Source organism: Oryzias latipes, chromosome 19, assembly GCF_002234675.1.
Source record: "Oryzias latipes chromosome 19, ASM223467v1".
NCBI lineage: Eukaryota > Metazoa > Chordata > Actinopteri > Beloniformes > Adrianichthyidae > Oryzias > Oryzias latipes.
The window spans coordinates 6,922,281-6,940,429 of record NC_019877.2 but is presented as its reverse complement, the minus strand read 5'-3'; the positions used below and the strand labels follow the sequence as shown (position 1 = coordinate 6,940,429).

At 36.8% G+C, this 18,149-nt stretch overlaps 2 protein-coding genes across 6 annotated transcripts; both read left to right on the top strand.

The window, feature by feature from the left end:
- The first annotated feature begins 1,084 nt into the window (after positions 1–1,084).
- On the top strand, positions 1,085–9,822 carry LOC101159471 (nucleolar transcription factor 1). 2 transcript variants are annotated; one of them, XM_011488004.3, is made up of 17 exons: positions 1,085–1,299; positions 1,400–1,575; positions 2,826–2,903; positions 3,433–3,588; positions 3,678–3,742; positions 3,814–3,880; positions 3,972–4,009; positions 4,772–4,913; positions 5,729–5,770; positions 5,838–5,906; positions 6,295–6,350; positions 6,433–6,622; positions 6,709–6,756; positions 8,177–8,239; positions 8,369–8,437; positions 8,538–8,679; positions 9,557–9,822. In XM_011488004.3, exons 1-17 carry the CDS (start codon positions 1,290–1,292, stop codon positions 9,604–9,606), a joined length of 1,461 nt encoding a protein of 486 aa, XP_011486306.1. In that variant the 5' UTR covers positions 1,085–1,289; the 3' UTR covers positions 9,607–9,822. The 2 variants fall into 2 exon arrangements, with proteins under 2 accessions (XP_011486306.1, XP_004080304.1); XM_004080256.4 differs by lacking the exon at positions 8,538–8,679.
- Positions 9,823–11,433: 1,611 nt separating this feature from the next.
- On the top strand, positions 11,434–17,784 carry LOC101165847 (ataxin-7-like protein 3). 4 transcript variants are annotated; one of them, XM_011488001.3, is made up of 10 exons: positions 11,434–11,555; positions 12,019–12,062; positions 12,143–12,266; positions 13,178–13,310; positions 13,501–13,672; positions 13,887–13,987; positions 14,079–14,101; positions 14,205–14,250; positions 14,417–14,457; positions 16,556–17,784. In XM_011488001.3, exons 3-9 carry the CDS (start codon positions 12,216–12,218, stop codon positions 14,452–14,454), a joined length of 564 nt encoding a protein of 187 aa, XP_011486303.1. In that variant the 5' UTR covers positions 11,434–11,555; positions 12,019–12,062; positions 12,143–12,215; the 3' UTR covers positions 14,455–14,457; positions 16,556–17,784. The 4 variants fall into 4 exon arrangements, with proteins under 4 accessions (XP_011486303.1, XP_011486304.1, XP_004080327.1 ...); XM_011488002.3 differs by having other exon boundaries at positions 16,530–16,640; XM_004080279.4 differs by lacking the exon at positions 14,417–14,457.
- The last annotated feature ends 365 nt before the right edge of the window (positions 17,785–18,149 follow it).

The following is an 18,149-nucleotide window of genomic DNA, read 5'->3' as shown; positions in this document are numbered from 1 at the left end:
TACATAGAAAACATGTTTGCTTGTTACTCTAGCACAAATCTTTTTAAATTTTGTCCGCTTATTAAAACCCACATAACCCCATTGATGAAGGATCAAGCTGTCCAAGTGAAAAAATAAAAAATAAAAAACTGAGCTAGAAAGAACATGTATTACACGTGTAACGTGTAAATGAATTTCTCCATCGTGGGATAAATAAAGTCATCTAATCTCATCTCATCTAATCTAATCTAATCTAATCTAATCTAATCTAATCTAATCTAATCTAATCTAATCTAATCTAATCTAATCTAATTTAATCTAACATTTTACAAAAAAATGTTGCACACAGCCTTGCATCCAACTGATGATTTGATGACACCCAATTCTCTGCATACACACATAAGACCTGCAAACATTGAATAATTACAAGAGGTCACACATAAATAATATGTAATCAACTAAAACATTTTTTTATTTTAAGAAATTAAAAGCTTTTATGCTGTCGCGGGCCACATAAAGTGACATGGTGAGCCACATTTGGCCCCCAAGGCCTTGAGTTTGACACATGTGCTATAGATGAAGTGTGTTGTGTTACTTTTTGTGTCTATATTTATGTATAAGAATGTATGAACTCTGTAATTAAATCTAAAAAAAAGTGTTATTGCTGTCTTGCTTTCTTTTAGAGTAAGAGTGTTTCGTTGAAAGTACATCAAAATAAGTGCCTTAAAAATCCTGTTATGAGGGAAAATTATAATGAGGTCAACTGTTGTGGAGATATTTACTAAGAAAAGGTGATTTTATACTTAATTATGATAAAAATTCAGCTATTAAAGACGATAAATGCCAAAAAGTGTGTTGTACAGGTGTATTTTGAGGCTCTTGCATTTTTTACTGACAAGGTTGCCATATATTAAATTTGCATTTCACTGTTAAATAGTGTGTACTAAATGTTGTCTGTCTGAAAAATATTTATATGCATAAGTTACATTTTTAACATCAAACTAATTTCTACAACATAATTCTTACATGTATTTATTTAAATATATTTTATATTATGTTCACTTTTTGTCCAGCAGGTGTCAGTGGTGAGATTATGGAATAGTAATTTGCCTACACAAAAGAAGAACAACGTGGTAAAATCCGGTGTCATGTGCTTGTTTTCTACACGTTTTTTTGTGTGAATTTAGTTTAACGGATCAATTAACTTTGCTGAAAAGTCGAGTTTGTCGGAACAAAACTTAACTCCACGCTGCTAGTTCCGTATGTTCGTGAAGTCGTGGCTAAATTTGATTTAAAAGAGAATTAACATAATGGAGTGTGGTAAGACGAGAAGAACAACATACATAGTCGTTTTTTTAATATAGTTTGCTCGGATGCTTTGTTTTTCTTGTGTTGTAACTTAAATCTGTGTTGGCTTTAGATTGGACCACGCAGAATCTTCAGAAGTTGTTCGCTTCGTTAAAAGCCAACATCCCAGCAGAGGAGGAAGCTTTCATTTACACCAAAGGACTGAAACAAGTCGACTGGGAGAACGTCGCTTTCCCCCCTTTTTCTGCTGAACAATGCCGGGAAATGTGGACATGTTTCATGCAAAAGGTGAGTCACGCGATTACTTCTTTGTTTCTTTTTCTGCATTTGACCAATTGTTGTTGTTATTGACGAATTTTACTAGGTGAAGGTAAACTACGGTGGCCCTGAGGTACAAATCACAACAACAAATCACTCAAAGCAAAAAAATATTAATGACCACAACGATAAATTAAACAAGCAAAAAAAAAAAAACATTTTATTTTAGAATTCAAAACTAAAATCCAGGAACCAAAACATGTCGGAAAACAAAAGTAATTTCTAGAAATTAAAATGATGTTAAAAAATGAGACAAAATAAGCAACCTAAAAAAGCTTGGCACTTTGGGACATCACTGATTGATTGGATGATGAGGTTTGAGTTTTGAAGAAGAGAGTGAGAAGAAGGGTGTTTAGCCTGAACTGTGGAAAAGATTTGTTCAAGCAATCACCAAACTACTTCTTTAACCCTTGTGCTATCTTAGATGACCCCACCCTTGCATTGACGTGTTCTCTCTACCATGACAAAGGTGGATTAAGGTGGAAAGATTTCATGTAATCCATGGACACCAGTGAAGATCACAAATCATTGAAAAAATAAAGGTTCAACACTCTGTCTAGTGGGTCTAGATGACCCAACCCCCAATGTTAAAGTGCCTAGGATAGCACAAAGGTTAAGCGAGAAATGTAACAAAAATCTTCTGTGTGATATAGCCATGCTAAAGAACTTCTGGTAGAAAAGTTAAACAAACAGCATTATCAGTGACTTCCCATAACACCTACCTTTTCTGGGTTCTCACTTTGTAACATTTTATTTGGATTTCAGGATACTACTTTTGTTTGCCAAAATGTTTCCGGCACCTACAAGCTTTTTCAGCATTTTGTCATCTGCTCCTTAATCACAATAAACAAATACTCGGAAATGCAATTTCTGAGCTTAATTTCTTCATATGTCATCCATCATGAGAAAAATGCTACAAAAACATGCTACAATAATAATTTTCATCAGTGTTTTCATCGAGTGATTGTGATTTGTACTTCCGTAGGTAACTGAGTAAATGAAACTTGTCACGACCCACCTGTGCTTAAATATAGACAAAATGAGCATTTTCTACATTTAGTTTTTGACCCCTGCAGCTGAAAGGAAAGTCAACATATTTTAGGAGATTTACAGGATTTTTAAAATCATTTTACATTTTTTGCAATAGCCAAATAATGCTTTACAAAACCTTACATTTATTATATTCACCAGATGCTTATATTTTTGGTTGTTTTCTACAGATGCGCAAGATTCGGTCCCTAAAAGAAATTGTTGAGGAAGCTGAAGGTCTCGTTTCCACTCCGAATCCCAACGACACGGTGAGTGCTCCAAAAAGGTTGTCTTAACTTACTCAAGTTTAGGCAACCAGGGTTGTTGCATTGAAATGACGTATCTGTCTCTTTAAACACCCACTCCAATGAACATTGTGTTTTTAAACATGCATTTTTTTTCACGTATAAAGAAAATTAAGCTCAAAAGTGCATTTCTGAGTATTTCTTTATTCCAATCGCTGTGAATCAGGAGCAGACGAAAAAATACAGTTGGAAAAAGCCTGTAGGTGTGACGTCGAAGGTACAATCAGTGGGGTACAAGCTCCCTGATCTGTTCCATTCTGATGCATCCACTTGCATCAGATGTAATGCTAAACTACAATCAGGGATGTCCACTTGGTGGGGGTTGTGAGGGGCTGTAAGCTAGTGGGGGAGAGTGTAAACAAGGGGATGGTTTTTGCCTAAAAACAGATGATTGGAGTGGGACTTTAGATGTGGCCAGAACGTTCTTTAGAAAGCGATTGAATGCTATTACATCTGTGACTTGGCAGCAAATCTTGTTTTTTGTTCCTTGCAGATTCAGTCCCAGTGCCCAAAGATCCCTCTTCCTCCAAATGCTCTCTATTTGGAAGCAAACTTGGAAAAATTTAGAAGGAAGCACCCAGAACGTGACACACAAAGCCTTCTTGAATTATCATCCAAGAAGTTCAATAATCTACCAGAAGAGGAGAAGGTACGGTCTTTCAGGGGTTTGCTCTTACCAAAAAAAAAACAGGCACAAAGCATTTTTAAACAAACAATTGCCTTTTTGACTGTTTTCAGGCCAAGTTTGAGGAAAAACACATCCTTGAATGTGTGGAATATAAAAAAAAGATGGAACTGTTCTGGTAAATAAAGCAGCAAGCCTGATTTATTAAAGGTGCTTGTTATTCTTAAAGGAAAATAATTTGTCTTTCAGCCAAAATTATGTTTGTCCTGCCCCTCAGAAGAAAAGCCAATCAAGAAAAAGGGCTCCTCTTGCAAGTGTAAGACGTCAGAACATTCGTGCCTTATCCCATAGCAGTTGTACATTAGTGTGATTGGTTTACATAAATGCAATGTCTCTCGTTGCTGCAGGATAAAAAACATCCAGACGTGCCTCCTAAACCTCCTACGTAAGTCACACTCTCTAACAACAATTTGTCATTTGAAAAAGAAAAATCCATTCCTAAATCATCCAAGTTGTCATCATCATCTGAAGTCAGTGGATACTCCATGTATATCATTATTACATTTTTACTGCAGCACAAAGGATGACGACATATTAAACTCCAGGGGCTTGGTAACACGGCTTCTGTTTTGACCTGCAGAACTCCAGCCTGAAGAAAAGCAGGAAACAGGCGTCACGTGCCTAAAAGCAACTTCCTCAACACTTTCAAAACGATCGTTTTTAAAAAAACATGGCAGTGGCGTATATATTGCGCATTCCAACAAGAAGTCCTGTTAATGCTGCACCAAGTTAGCCATTGAGGTGTAGAAATTCTAATTTAGGTTACCTATTTTTTAAAGACCCACTCTCATGAAAGTCCTACTGTGGAGAACTTCTGATGAACTACTGTCGCTCTGCAGAAGCTATGTCCTAGAAAACGACTTAAAATTGCATAATCATATTTAAAAGACCTCTGGGAATGCTTTATAATAGATCAAAAGATGAGAAGAGTGTGACTTTAAATACCTTGTAGAAACGCTGACATAATGGTTTAATTGACCCCAACTGTCGGCAGAACTGAGGGAGAAGATCCACAGAAGAGCCGGTCCAAACGCATCTCTGAAGCCTTCTTTTGGCGTGAATTTGACATATTTGTGTAGACATGCATGAATCCTCTGCTGCTGCAACACCTGTGTGACATGAATCTCAACTTGTGTCTTCTCTCTAGTAACGGATATGTGCTTTTCTGCAAGGAACAGTCTTCGTCTGTTAAAAATGTAGCAAAAAGCAGATATATTAAAGAGTGGGCTCGCCTCTGGCGAGATTTGAGTCAAAAGCAGAAGATGGAGTACGCTGAGCGCTGCCGTGAGGTGAGAAGCTCGATTCTTTTAGCAGCATTTATATGAAACGGCCCCCGATGTTTCCGTTTCATTCCTAATGCAGCCCTGCAGAGTCATTGTGCTTGTAGATCCGAATAAGATTATATTCAGAATAGTACTTGCAGTTTACATTTGTTTCTCAAGTTGTCCCGTCATTGGCTGAAAATGATGTTGTCAACCACCTAGCTTTCTAAAGATGGGCAGGACAAACGTGTGCCAGCTGTTGGAATTCCATGTTTAAGTACAATTTTGATCAAAAATTCCAAAGTATTTGTTTGAAGCTCATAAAAATCAGCTTAGATAAGTATTTAACCACAGAGGAGTAAAAGTGGTTATTACCTGGTGAACTCATCTGGCCTCAGTCACTTTCAATACCAGTTTAGTTGATTCAAACAGGAAGTAAAACATTTTAACTCAGGGGGGGGCTCTGAACCAAAATGAGTTTGACACCCCTGCCTTAACCCTTTAACGCCTGAATTTACTTCCAGCTATGACAAAAAATCACCTACACTTTTCCTTTCGAGTAGACGCTAAATTAGGATAAGCTCGGAGCTGAAGGTATTGATGCATATCTGCATCAATAGGCAATAGGCAATAACTACTGAATGTTATCGGGACCTAGTTATTAAAAACAAATTCAAATGTTGACATCCAGAATAACTAAAAATAACTGTTTTGGGTAAAAAGAATTACTATATTTTAAAAATTCTTTTTTTTTTTTTTGAAAAGTAGTAATGCTTGAATGCAAACACAAGCAAAGTGATACTTATAATGGTTTCATTCTGTCTTCTGTTCAATTCTTACAGCTGAATGAGGAGTACAACATCAAGATGAGTGCATACCTGGAGGTAACTTGTAGAATTTGCAATAATCTGCAGAGGACAAGCTTTATATGATAATTTTTTTGTTTCTTAGAGGCTTGATGAAGAGGAGCGTCAGCTGTTCATCAAAGAGAATAAAATCTCTGCAAACAGAAGGAAAAAGGTAGGGTCTGTTGTTTTTCTCTTACATTTATCTTAAACGAAAAATTTGTGGAACTGTTTAAAAAATGATGTTTTGATATGTTTTTATAGAGAAAACGTCTCTAATATGAGTTAAAACTTTTTTTCCTCGTTTATTTTTGATCAAGAAATGCTTCTATTTTTTTCTCAAGATGGAGTTAAACTAAGTTCCTTTTTGGGAAATATCCAACTTTAGGCTATATTTAAAATGTAAAACTTTACAAATGTGCTGGTCTAAATTAAAATGATATAGAAATGTGCTCAAATGACTTTATATCAACATCCGATATTAACATAAAAGTATTTCAAGCTCCCTTCTCGCTTTTGGAAAGGGTTCTTCTAAAAATGGCGGCTATGATTTGCTCTTGCAGCCTGGTGGATTGGGAGCCTTAAAAAGATGGCTGGCTGAGCCGAAGATGCCGGCTCTGTGAGTACGACCTCCAAAAGTGCTGGTCAAAAAAAAATGAACGGGATTTGTTTACACATTTTCTATTTTTCCCCTTTTCCAGATGTGGAAACAGCATCTTCTGCCAAGAACAGATGGCGCTTCTCAAAGAAGACATTCCTGATTTGAATGAGCGATTCTGCAAGGCTATGAAAACGTGGAACAGCCTTTCAAACGAAAAGAAAGCAGATTACCAACGAAAGAAGAAAAAAAAGATTCAACAATACTCGGAAGAGCTGCAGAATTGGTTTTCGGTATTTATGAATGTTTCATTTCTGTCACATTGAATGTTTGAACCTTGATGATGTTAACAGTATGATTTTGTTTGTTCCTAAAACAGGCCCTGACACCACGACAGAAGAGGGAATACTGGATGTCGAACCGATATGTAACTGCCTTTGAATTCTGTCTTATTTGCTTTAATTTTTTTTTTTTTTTCCCTCAAAAGGTGGCAGCTTATCGATCTCAACCCTTAAACACCAGAGCTTTTGTGTCAATGTTGACATTCTTTTGAATACCGTAACTCTAAAACAATTTACGCTATTCATGTAATTCCATCGCATCGGTGCAAAGCCGATACGAAAATCGTTTTTTCTCTGCGTCAGAATCAGCTGATTCGCGTTGATCCCGCAAACGTTCGAAGAGTTACTGTAGACCAGAGAGCGTGGATTGTTTAGGTTTCGCCAGAGACGGCTCACGTGTTAAAGGACTAAGTTTATGTTATGACTAAATAATAGGGGTCTAACAAATAATAGATAAATTGATTTCGATTCCTAGAGTCAAATCAGATCGATCTGTCTGAGGCAGAATTGAATTAACCAATAACATTAAAAAAAAGGAAAAATTGATTATTGAATCGAAAAAGGAAAATGCCAAATTGATTGAGACATGCTAGACTTATTTTAATCTTGCATAAAAACGACCAAGTGCCATCATGGATTTGCAATTAATTTTTGCTTGTTTGTAAAAATATTTAATTGATTAACTTGCAAGAAATACAAGGAATCCAGATAAATACCTGGATACTGAACCTCTGAGTCACGCTGGATCGACCTTAGGTCAGTGAGTGGGATCGTTTAAAATAAACCAAAATTGAAAGTGAATCGAATTGGCAACCACAAATATCGAATCAGATAGTTTGTTAAAATGAATTGTTACGCCCCTACTAAATAAGCAAGACAGTTTTTTAACGACAAACTGAAAAAATCACCTCTAGCTTTTAGGCATGGTGGTGGAAGGATGATAATTTGGTGAATTTATATGTTTATGGTTTTGTGCAGCTGCAGTCCTTTAACATCAAAGATGTGACCAGCAAAACAAACACGTTCTTTGAACTATTGTAAGTCTGTAAACGTTTATGCAGTCAACGTAAATCTGCTGATGGCTTTGCACTAATATGCAACACTTTACGTTCGTAGAATTTCGGTGCAAAGTTGCTGGTTGGTGCGTCAGAACCAGCTGATTTACGCTGATTGTGTCAACAGTTAAATTTTCATTAAGATCAGAGGATGCTGATTTAAGCCACTACTGCTAAATGGCTGAAGGAGAAAGAAGAGTTTATCTAGTTAATATGTAGACTTAAAATCAATGAAGATGCTTAATCTTAACCAAGGTTAAGGTTTCCATAAGTCATTGCATTGAACTGTAGTAAATTCAAATCCACAAATCGGTTGTTTAAAAAGGTGAATCCACTCACTGGGTCATAAAGCCTATCAGACAATTATGCTTTTATTTGTTGTTGTTGCATCAAACTTTGATATTTTCACCACTTTAACTTAATGGAAATGTTTTGACATTTTGTTTTCCAGAAAAGGAAATATCTGGGTACAAATGAAGCCTCACTCAATAAAGTGCCGCTGTGCGAACCTTCAGTAAGTTCAGTTTAAACGTAAAACTCCCTTATAAAACTCCCATAATCAGGGGATAAACGTTTTGAGATTGATGCATGAAGTAGAAATGTAATATATAAAGAAAGAATGTGTTTGTTGCCTGCATTCCAGGATTCAGAAGATGAAGATATTGTGATCAGCAGCAGTGAAGAAGAGGAAAACACTTTGACCTTTGGCGAGGTGGTTTACTTGCACTGTTGGGGGGTTTTCTCAAATGCAACAAGACCAGACATCTATACGTTTTTTTTACTTTATTTTTAAAATATTTTTCTTAACACAGAATACAGCTGTAAGAACAAAAGCAAAGACAAACATAAGTAGCGGGGAGCAACTAAAACATTGTTTCAAGACCGGTCCGAAGGAGCAGAATGTTGTGTCCATTTCTTCCATCGATCTTCAAGTTGTTGTGCATCTAGCCCTAAGTAATGCGTTATCTTCTCCATGGAGAAAATTTCCTCCATAATGTCTCTCCATTGCTGCAGTGTCTGCATTTGACTTCTCAGCCAGTTTCTTATTGCCTTTTTACAGGCTAGTATCATCACCTTGAACAGGTACTTGTCTTCTGGTTAAATGACGTCCGTTGTTAGGCCAAAGTACAGTATCTGTGGATCCATGACTATCTCACATCCTAGGATATCCTGAAAAGTTTTGACCATATCTTCCCAGAAAGGAGAAATATTTCTACATGACCTGAAGATGTGTGAATGGTTAGCGTTAAAGTCCCACACAGCCTCCAGCATTGTTGTGGGGTTCCCAGCTGTTTACTCTTTATGTGAGGACTAATAAAAAACCTTGTCAAGTTTTTCCATCTAAATTCTCTCCATTTTCTAGAACATGTGGAGCTATGCTGTAGTCCACAGATTGAATGCCATTCATCTTCTGACAGTGAAATTTGTAATTCTGATTCCCACTTTTGTTTTATATACAGAGAGTTATATCCATTACAGTTTAACAAGCAATTGTAGTTTGGAAACAACTTTTGAATGTAGCTTCTTATAAGAACCTGTCAGCATTTCTATTAACTTGCTTCCGTCTTGACTAAGATATTTCTTGATCTCCGTATTGTAAAAGTGCCTTAATTGGAAATGCCTGAATAGGTCAGCCGACATCTTAACGTTTTTACATTATGACCTGATTAAATTTGTTCAGCTTCTGTGGAAGACAGATAAACCTAGAAAACTTTTCATAACTATATTTTAAATGTGAAATGCATGAAAAACAAGGTAGCATATCAGAAACAATCAAGTTTGATCCGTTTTGTTTGCAGTTCTGTGTTAAATGACTGTTGTTGATTCACAGGAAGAAGACTATGGAGAGGAAGAGGAAAATTTCGAAATCCACATGTTTGAGGTCTAAACGGCACCAACAACATTTGGATGTTAGAGTGACAGATTTATACTGGAGAGTAGAAAATTCTTCTAATAAGTCCTGATGGAAGATTTCTACTACCTGCAAAAACTCTGATGTTTTGTGTTTCATCTTCGTGAATGTTAGAAGAATGTTGGAGCAAAAAGTATGATTATTGATGACATGCAAGAAACTATTAAAGAGCCTTATGTAAAAAATGTGCAGTAGTGTATTTAAGGCAGCTGTCAACCCTGGAAAAGCTCTGGCAGATTTGTTGGATCTTAAATGGCTTAAATCCTGCTCCATCATTTTTTGATCAATATTTTCAAAGTGTTCCCAGTGGTCTTTTGATTATGATTGCACTGTGTCTGAGCAAAAAAAAAAAAAACTGTCGTTCTCTGGGACATGTTTTTTGCAGAGCAGCAGTAGTTTGTTTAGAACAACCTCTGAGTTATTGTTGGGACTGTTGGCGTGGAGTAAGCCTGCCTTCATTTCCCTTCTTCTCTATGTTTTAACCCCGTCCCAGTATTTTTTTTCCTCAACTTTATTGAACAAAGCATAAACATACAAAATCCAGCATCAATGAATCAGAAAGAACATCAGCAGTGAAAGTCAACGTCATCAATTCAAACTTATTGAATCATCTCAAATAAAAAAACAAATAATCAGAAAAATATCCATAATAGAATATGCTGTTAGAAAAATAAAGTATCTTAAAATATATAAAAGGGATTACAAAATAATGATAATAATGTTTGTAATACAAAGTTTTCTTAGAGGAGGGGATTACCTATCAAACAAAAAAGCACAAATGATTTCAGTGTTACTTGCTTTAGGTGTGTTAATTTTTTTAATACATTCATAAAACTGGAGCATCTCGATCTTAAACATGGTGAAGTTGGGAGTTGTTTTTATTATTCTGAACTTATGAATGTAAAATTTGGAATGGAGAAGTAACGAATTAATACTTTTTTCTACTTTTTTATCATCCGAATTAAAATATGCGACTATTTGTTTCAAATTTAAAGCAATGTTACAGTTAAATTTGCTGTTTACAAAGCGTTCTGATTGGTTCCAAAATTCACGGGAAAGTTTACAAAAGTAGAAAAGATGAAGAACTGATTCAGGGAAATCAATACAAAAACTACAATTATTTTCTATATTTCAGAATTTGGATATAAACATATTTGTGGGGTAAATGTTATGTAGAATTTTTTGTGTATTTCTTTAACTTTGTTATTTATACAAAATTTATCTGGCAAACCCCCGTCCCCGTCCCAGTAGCCCATTGAAGCGACAACAAAAATGACAATAAATTGGAGAAATTCAGCCATAGAGTTTTGATCCAGACGCTAGCTTGGAAGAGGAAAACAAAGACAATGACGGATCATGCGACAAGAATATGTTAAAAACACCAAAAATCTTCAGTTAAATGTGTTCACCCATCTGAACCATGACATTTTTTAATAGGTGCCACTAAAAATGTGTTGGTTGGACAACACATTGAACCGCCACTCTCCGTATTGTTTTCAGCAAGTAATGCCTGAAGTTAATGAGTTTTCAAGTTGCATTTAATGGACAGCTCCATAATCCGAACTCCGTGGTTGGCCACCCAGCAGTCTTCATTTTAGGAGATTGTGAGAGTAAGTACTGTTTAAAGTACAGATATATGTTTGTAATTAGGAGTGTTTTATTTACATGTGTATTAATTTGTATTTTATTTACAATTTTGTTTTGAATTTCAACTTACAGTTCGAAAAATACGGTTTTGAAGCCTGAACTTTGAAGGGCTCGCACGCGGTCACGTGACAGCCGCCGACAAAAACAGTGGAGTGAACAAAAATCCCCCGGCAGTCAGCGCGGCAAAATACACCATCGGTGTTGGAGCTCGTGCTGCGATCGATTGCTACCGTCTGATCTCTGGTGCAAAGATGGATGCCTGCCGAAACAGGTAAATAAACTCAATTAAAGGATTTACCGCAGAGCATTTCCCCCCTATAGAGTTCTGCATTGTACCTTTTTATATATGCCGCGTTTTAAAACGTTCGGGCGCGTGTCGGACAGTCACAGTGCCGCAGTTTGTTTTCGGAGACAAGCTGTAATGAGGTGTTTCTTTAGCTTGTGTTAATAGTTTAATTTATTTTTTAATATATAATTTAACCTCTTTGTTGCTGTCAGTCTTTGTGATTAGGTAGCACCTTCCTATAAGTTGACCTCGTAGTCTTGAACGCAGCATTCAAGCTAACCTCCACCTAACTGGCATTGTAGTTTCTCCATTCGTATCGTTACGTAGCCACGCTCTTTGTTTTCCTCAACGATTGACCTGAGCTGCGTTGATTTAATGGTAAAGCCCTGCGCAGGAGTGGGCGTTGAGCCGTTCGCCTAAAGTTTTCAGTTTTGTCGATGTTTTTCAGGTTATAAGCGTAACGAAGTAACTCCCGAGGCTCCCAGTTCAATTGTGAGTTTCCCCACACATTTAAAGGCACAAACGTGTGAGTCAGTCAGTGCTGCTAACTCTGCGCTTCCCCTCTGCTGCAGCCCTGATTTGGCCCATGCGTGCAGCGCTACAGCATGACCACAGCGTTGGCTGTTCATCTGGTAGTTCTGGCAAATGAAAATGGAGGATTGTTCTGTGTCCAGCCTGGACAACAGCAAGCTGGAGGTACACTGCAGCACAGCCACACTCCTAGTACTGCAGGAGGGGGGTTCATGTCCCCTTCTTGAGGAAAAAAACAACTGACCTTTCTAAATGACTTTTTCATGTTTTCATTCCAAAACCAATTCTGTTTAGTTATTTAAAATAGATTTAGCATAACTAATTATAAAAACTAAACACAGATGAGCTGATTACTAATAAAGTTATAAATTGTTACTCTAAAAGTAGTATTTTCGTCTGAAAATAATCTGTTTAAAGACCCACTTCGATGAAAATCATGTTTTTAACATGTACTTGTGTCACTTTTATCATGATGGAGGACATATAGCTTACAATTGCATTTCTGAGTTGTTGTTTTTTTTATTCAAATTGTGAATCAGAAAAAATGCTGTTGGAAAAAGATTGTAGGTGTGACTTAGGACCTCCAACGGCAAGCCACAAGCTTCCTGATCTGCTCCATTCCGATCCATGTGTGTCTTTGTTTTCCTCATCTGGGCTGGTAAATGGCTCCAAACTCTACGGCCCAGATTTTGCTCACCGTTTTTGTTGCACCTGTAATGTTAGGTTTGGGATTGTGAGGGGCTGTTGGGTAAATGGAGAGCATGTCAACAAAGTGATGATGGGAAGTGGAGGAAGGCTTACTCTGCACCATTTCCACCAACAACTCAGAGTGAATTTCTAATGAACTGCTGCCACTCTGCAGAAACTATGTCTTAGAAAACGACACAGGTTTATCGATTTTGGCTAAAAACAACTTTACCATGATTAAAAGTCCAGTCGTAATGCTTTTACAATAGATCAGAGATGAACGGAGTGGGACTTTAAAAGAATCTAATTACATTTATTGTTCCAGTTTCTCATTCAGGCTTGATTTAGTCGAGATATTTTAACACGACAATCTTTGTCCCCCTTGTCAGGGCCTGGCTCAGGACATCCTGTCTGAGCTGGTAGAAGATGCATGTTTGGGTCTTTGCTTTGAGGTCCATCGGGCTGTTAAGCAGGGCTATTTTTTCCTGGATGACACGGACCAAGAAAGCATGAGGGACTTTGGTTTGTATATCCTGTTTTATACTTGATAACTAATTGTTAAGTAGAGGGAAAAATTATTAGGAAAGTTTTGCTTATCTGCTTAGAAAAACCACTCTCGTGTAGAAGCATTCAATCCTGCTACATTTTTTGTATTTATTTAACTTTATTGACCGACTGAAAAGGATCATTAACAGCTGATTTCACCTTCCAGAAATTGTGGACCAGCCAGGACTGGATGTTTTTGGCCAGGTGTACAATCAGTGGAAAAACAAGGAGTGTGTTTGTCCCAACTGCAGCCGAAGTATCGCAGCTTCACGATTTGCCCCGCACCTGGAGAAATGCCTGGGAATGGGGCGGAACAGTAGCCGCATAGCCAACCGCAGGTAGGAGAGCGAAATGGCTAAAAGGTCAACCACAGAATGGTTAACTTAAGTCCTGATAATATTCTTCTAGTATTCCACATCAGCTCTTTAGAAGGCAACAAAAAGACACAAGAAAAAGTTTATTTTTTTAAAGGAAAACCTTTAGAAAAAAGTTTGATTTGTAGTCAATCAAATAAATCAAACTGATTTACTGAATTTTTTTTTTTTTTAACAGAATAGTAACTGGTAACAACACCAACAACAAGTCAGAAAGTGACCAAGAGGATAATGATGACGTCAATGATAATGACTGGTCTTACGGCGCAGAAAAGAAAGGTGATTTCCCGCTGCTGCATGAAAATTCACATAAATCTACTATTCCAATTGCCTTTACTATAATCTTCATTCAAACGGCTTTATTTTGTAGCAAAGAAAAGGAAATCTGATAAGGTAGGTTTGTTGTTTTTGTTATTTTTTTTTTTTCATTTTTCAGAATAAAAGTATGTGGAACTAACCCTTATTTCCTAACAAATGAAACCTTTTTTTTCCCCAGAATCCAAACTCGCCAAGAAGATCTAAATCCTTCAAGCATAAAAGCAGTGAGTACCTGTAAAAATCACCTGTTCTAAGAGGCTTTAATATTTGAATCTCATTTTTTACGATGCAAAGATAAAAGCAACATTCATTTTATTTTTAAAAAGCTGAAATTCTTACTTTGGATTGGAAGCTGAGATTATTTATAGGTTAAACACAACCCTCTTTTAGGAGCTGAGGGTTCTGGCCTGGATCTGCAACCATTTTAAAATGTAAGTTACTGCGTGTTTACACAGCCCTTTGTGTTTTTTTTTCCTACCTAATGAAGTGACCAAACCTACTCTTAACAAAAGATCTGTTGGTTGAAACAATAAAACTGATTTCAAAACAAATTGATTAGGTACAAAAGTTTTTAAAATGCTGACAAAGTTGTTTATTTGAATTTGAAGTAAAAATCTACGGTGGCCCAGAGGTGCAAATCACATCTGGAAATCACTTAACGCAAAAACAGATTAAAGATCACAGTAGGCCTGCACAATAAATCGCAAATTTATTGTTATCGCGATATCCACCTGTGCAATTCGCATATCGCAAAAGCCAGCAAAAAGTTAGATAAATGGTCACCTTAAATGTGCTAAAACAATCGTATGGCAGCTGGAAGTATTTAATGAATCAAAGAAATCCCCTAATGTGTTCGATCAATCGGATGGACGCTTTTAAATTATTGACCAATTGGATGGAGCCTTTTTACAGAATATTTGATGCTCACTTCCTATGTAGATGAGGGTCATTAGACGTATAATTTAAGGTATGTTGACTCAAACTATTGTAGTGAAATGGAAATGTATTATTTAGTTGTTTTGCTATTCGTTCATGTGTAGCAAGTTATACCGTCATTGCAAGATTGTTAATATCGCAAATCACAACTTTTCCTCGTATCGTGCATCCCTAGATCACTGCCACAAATAAAACGGCAAAACAAAATTAAATTCAAAAAAAGGAAACAATACAATTTAGAAATCGTAACAAAATTCCGGAAACCAAAACGTAAAAAATACATTTTTCGAAACAAAAGTAATTTCTGGAAATCAGAAAGTCATTTTAAAAAATAAAACGAAATAGGAAACCAGCAAAGGTAGGTTATATGGGACATCGCTGATTGGATGATGGCGTTTGAGGAAAGCAGAAGGATGTTTTGCCCGAATCATCGAACTTTTGTTTGAAAGAAATGTGATGGTAGATATTGTCGTGCAAAATACATTCCAACAGGAAATATGAACAAAAGTAATCATCCAATCAGTGATGTCAGTTTGTTTGTTTGCTTTTTTTTTATTGTGATTTCCTTTTTTAAATTACATTTTGGTTTCTGGAATTTTGTTGTGAGTTCTAAAATGTAACGTTGCCTTTTTGGATTGCTCTTGTGATCTTTTTTATGTTTTTGCGTCTGGTGATTTGTTAATGTGATTTGAGCTTCAGGGCCACCGTAAAAATCAGATAAAGAAGTGTCTGTGGGGGAGAAAAGAGAAAACCTGGAGTTAAACTAAAGAGGGTGGCAGTCTGTCGGGGTTGGAAATATCAGAATGGGCCCAGAAAATCTAAAAGTTACAACAAAACAGATGGAAAAGAAAGTAGCAGAGATTGGTTTTTAATTCACTCTGATGCTCCATGCAGCATCCAATACTATTGTATGTACTTACAGTTAGAATAGGTTTGGTTAAAAATCTTGGTTCAGGCTTTTTTTCTTACACAGCTCTCTTCAGATGAAAGAGAGTTGGCGTTGTAGAATTCCTGCTGGGCACGAATCGCAATTACTTTCTCCTTCACGATCACTTTTCCAACGAAAATTTTGAAAAGGACGCAACCCATAGGTCACTACAAAATCCGAGTCCCTGATTGGTCAAAGGTCAACTAGTTAAACAATCAACAATGGATGCACGTTTTGAACGTAGAGAGCGGAGATATTAGAAGGCAGAAACCCAAAACGTGCATGTACCTGCAGTTTCATTGGCGGTGGTCGCGTGAAGGCGTTGCCGATGCCGGTGTGAAGGTAGCCTAACGTACAGCTCCAGCTGCAAATGGACAGAATTTGTTCTAAATGTGGTCACAATATACTTTTTAGAAGCTGCACAAAAACAGCTGAAACATGTTATTATATGGAATGATTAGACAGGAAGTGATAGCTCAACACGATGCAACTTTCTAGGGAATTTGACTTCTGCTACATGAAAAGTTCTGCAGGTAGAGAAAAGCATGCCGTAGCCGCATTGGTTTTGCATATTAAAGATGTCTACAGAGTCCAATCTGGACAAAAATGAAAACCCTTGTTTGTGTCTTTAACCTCCAGAGTGTGATATGATTGATCTTCTGTAGGCATGATGGGCCCCAGACGCCGTTTGGACAACCAGGAGAGCCCACGCATGCTGATGAAAGACGAGGCGTTCTCTCAATAATCCGCTCGTCGTCCAATCACACGTGCTTTTTGTCGTCGCCGTTGTTGTGTGTGGCCAACGCACAGAGGGACACACAACAGAGACCAACAGCACTTCAGCGTTGGTTTTTAACGTCTGCAAACCATCGGACTTAGTGTTTTCTGCAACAGAAAAAATCTTCAACTCCAACTCTATACTTGACAAAAAAAACTTACTGAATCATTTTTTTAAAGTACTTTATTCTGCTTTTCCACTCAAAAAGTCTAAATAAACAAGGTAATACTGGGGCATTATGTTAATGTTCTTCTTATAAACAGCCCATCAGCAGTTAATTTATTCACTGGTATCACTTTCCTTTCACTGATTGTGGTCCATTTCCTTCACTTCCTCTTGATAGTGTTCAGCTGATTCATCAGCCTCTGCACTGAATAAATGTCATGGGTGATATGGAATTATTGCTTTTTCTTGTGAGGTTCCTCGTTTCTCCTCTTTAGCTTGTTTTGTTGAATAAAATCTTTTTTTTTTTTAAATCAGAAAAGATTTTTTAATTTTTCCAGCTCAAATGCAGTATAATGATTAGTTTCTGAGTCACAGCATCGACTGTTCTAATAATGTTGTTTTCAGAACAGCTCTGGCCTCCAGAAAGGTCTATGATTGCTTCTGAGTTGAGGGGTAAGGTTGTGCGGGTCCCCTAATCACTTTTGTTGAATTGAATTTTCTGAAATCAATTATCATGATTACCTGTTACACCTTCTGATCATAGACATGTAAAAAAAAAGGAAAGAATGAATGACATTCTTAATAGCAAATGTCTAAGACAGTCATTACTAATAGTTTGTCTTTTACTTTCGTGTTCACTGTCGGGGTTATATTTGTCACCACACTGCGTCTTGTCCTTCACCTGTGGAAACTTGTTTTCAGTTTTTTCTGTAACCTCGAGTTGTACAAGCAGCTTTTTGCTGCCTAATGTTTTTTTTTTCCTTTCCTTTGTGAATATATCAGCTTTTTTTAGCATTCAAACATGTCTTTATACCATGTGTTTACAATGTATGTAAAGGGTGCATATATCCTTGCTGTGATGTGATAGTGTAAATATTGTAATAGTTGAAATGCTGCTATCATGGCTCAGTTTGTTCATCTGTCTAGTACAATAAAAAATTTGCTACCTTGGTTTGAGTGTCGCTGGAACCCAGCTTTACACTTCCTCGCTCTGGTGACATCACTGCGACTTGGCCTTCAGCGTTTTTGAACGCTGGACAGGATTCTCAAACCCATGAATTCCAATTATTGTAAAATCATTTATTTGCAAAAAATCCTAAATATAGAATCACTTTATGAATAAGATCTGGTAGGAAAGTGTTATGCTTTTCTATTGCTTTGTCTGTTTTGTATGGGGTGTTCAAGGGCAGCTGTTTATGAGTGGGTGGACTGAAAGACCTTTTTATTTTTTGTTTCATGCTACTGAAAAGTTTCATTAATTGACCCTCCCGAAGAACCAGCTGCCTTTTGTTCACAAAAGACAGTAATCTCTGCAT

Excerpts from the sequence above, each read along its gene's own strand:
- LOC101159471 (XM_011488004.3), top strand. Across the intron at positions 2,904-3,432 it reads CTCCGAATCCCAACGACACG|ATTCAGTCCCAGTGCCCAAA; the intron begins GTGAGTGCTCCA and ends TGTTCCTTGCAG. Across the intron at positions 4,914-5,728 it reads ACGCTGAGCGCTGCCGTGAG|CTGAATGAGGAGTACAACAT; the intron begins GTGAGAAGCTCG and ends CAATTCTTACAG.
- LOC101165847 (XM_004080279.4), top strand. The coding sequence starts at position 12,216 with ATGAAAATGGAGGATTGTTCTGTGTCCAGCCTGGACAACAGCAAGCTG. Across the intron at positions 12,267-13,177 it reads TGGACAACAGCAAGCTGGAG|GGCCTGGCTCAGGACATCCT; the intron begins GTACACTGCAGC and ends CCCCCTTGTCAG. Across the intron at positions 13,311-13,500 it reads AGAAAGCATGAGGGACTTTG|AAATTGTGGACCAGCCAGGA; the intron begins GTTTGTATATCC and ends TTCACCTTCCAG.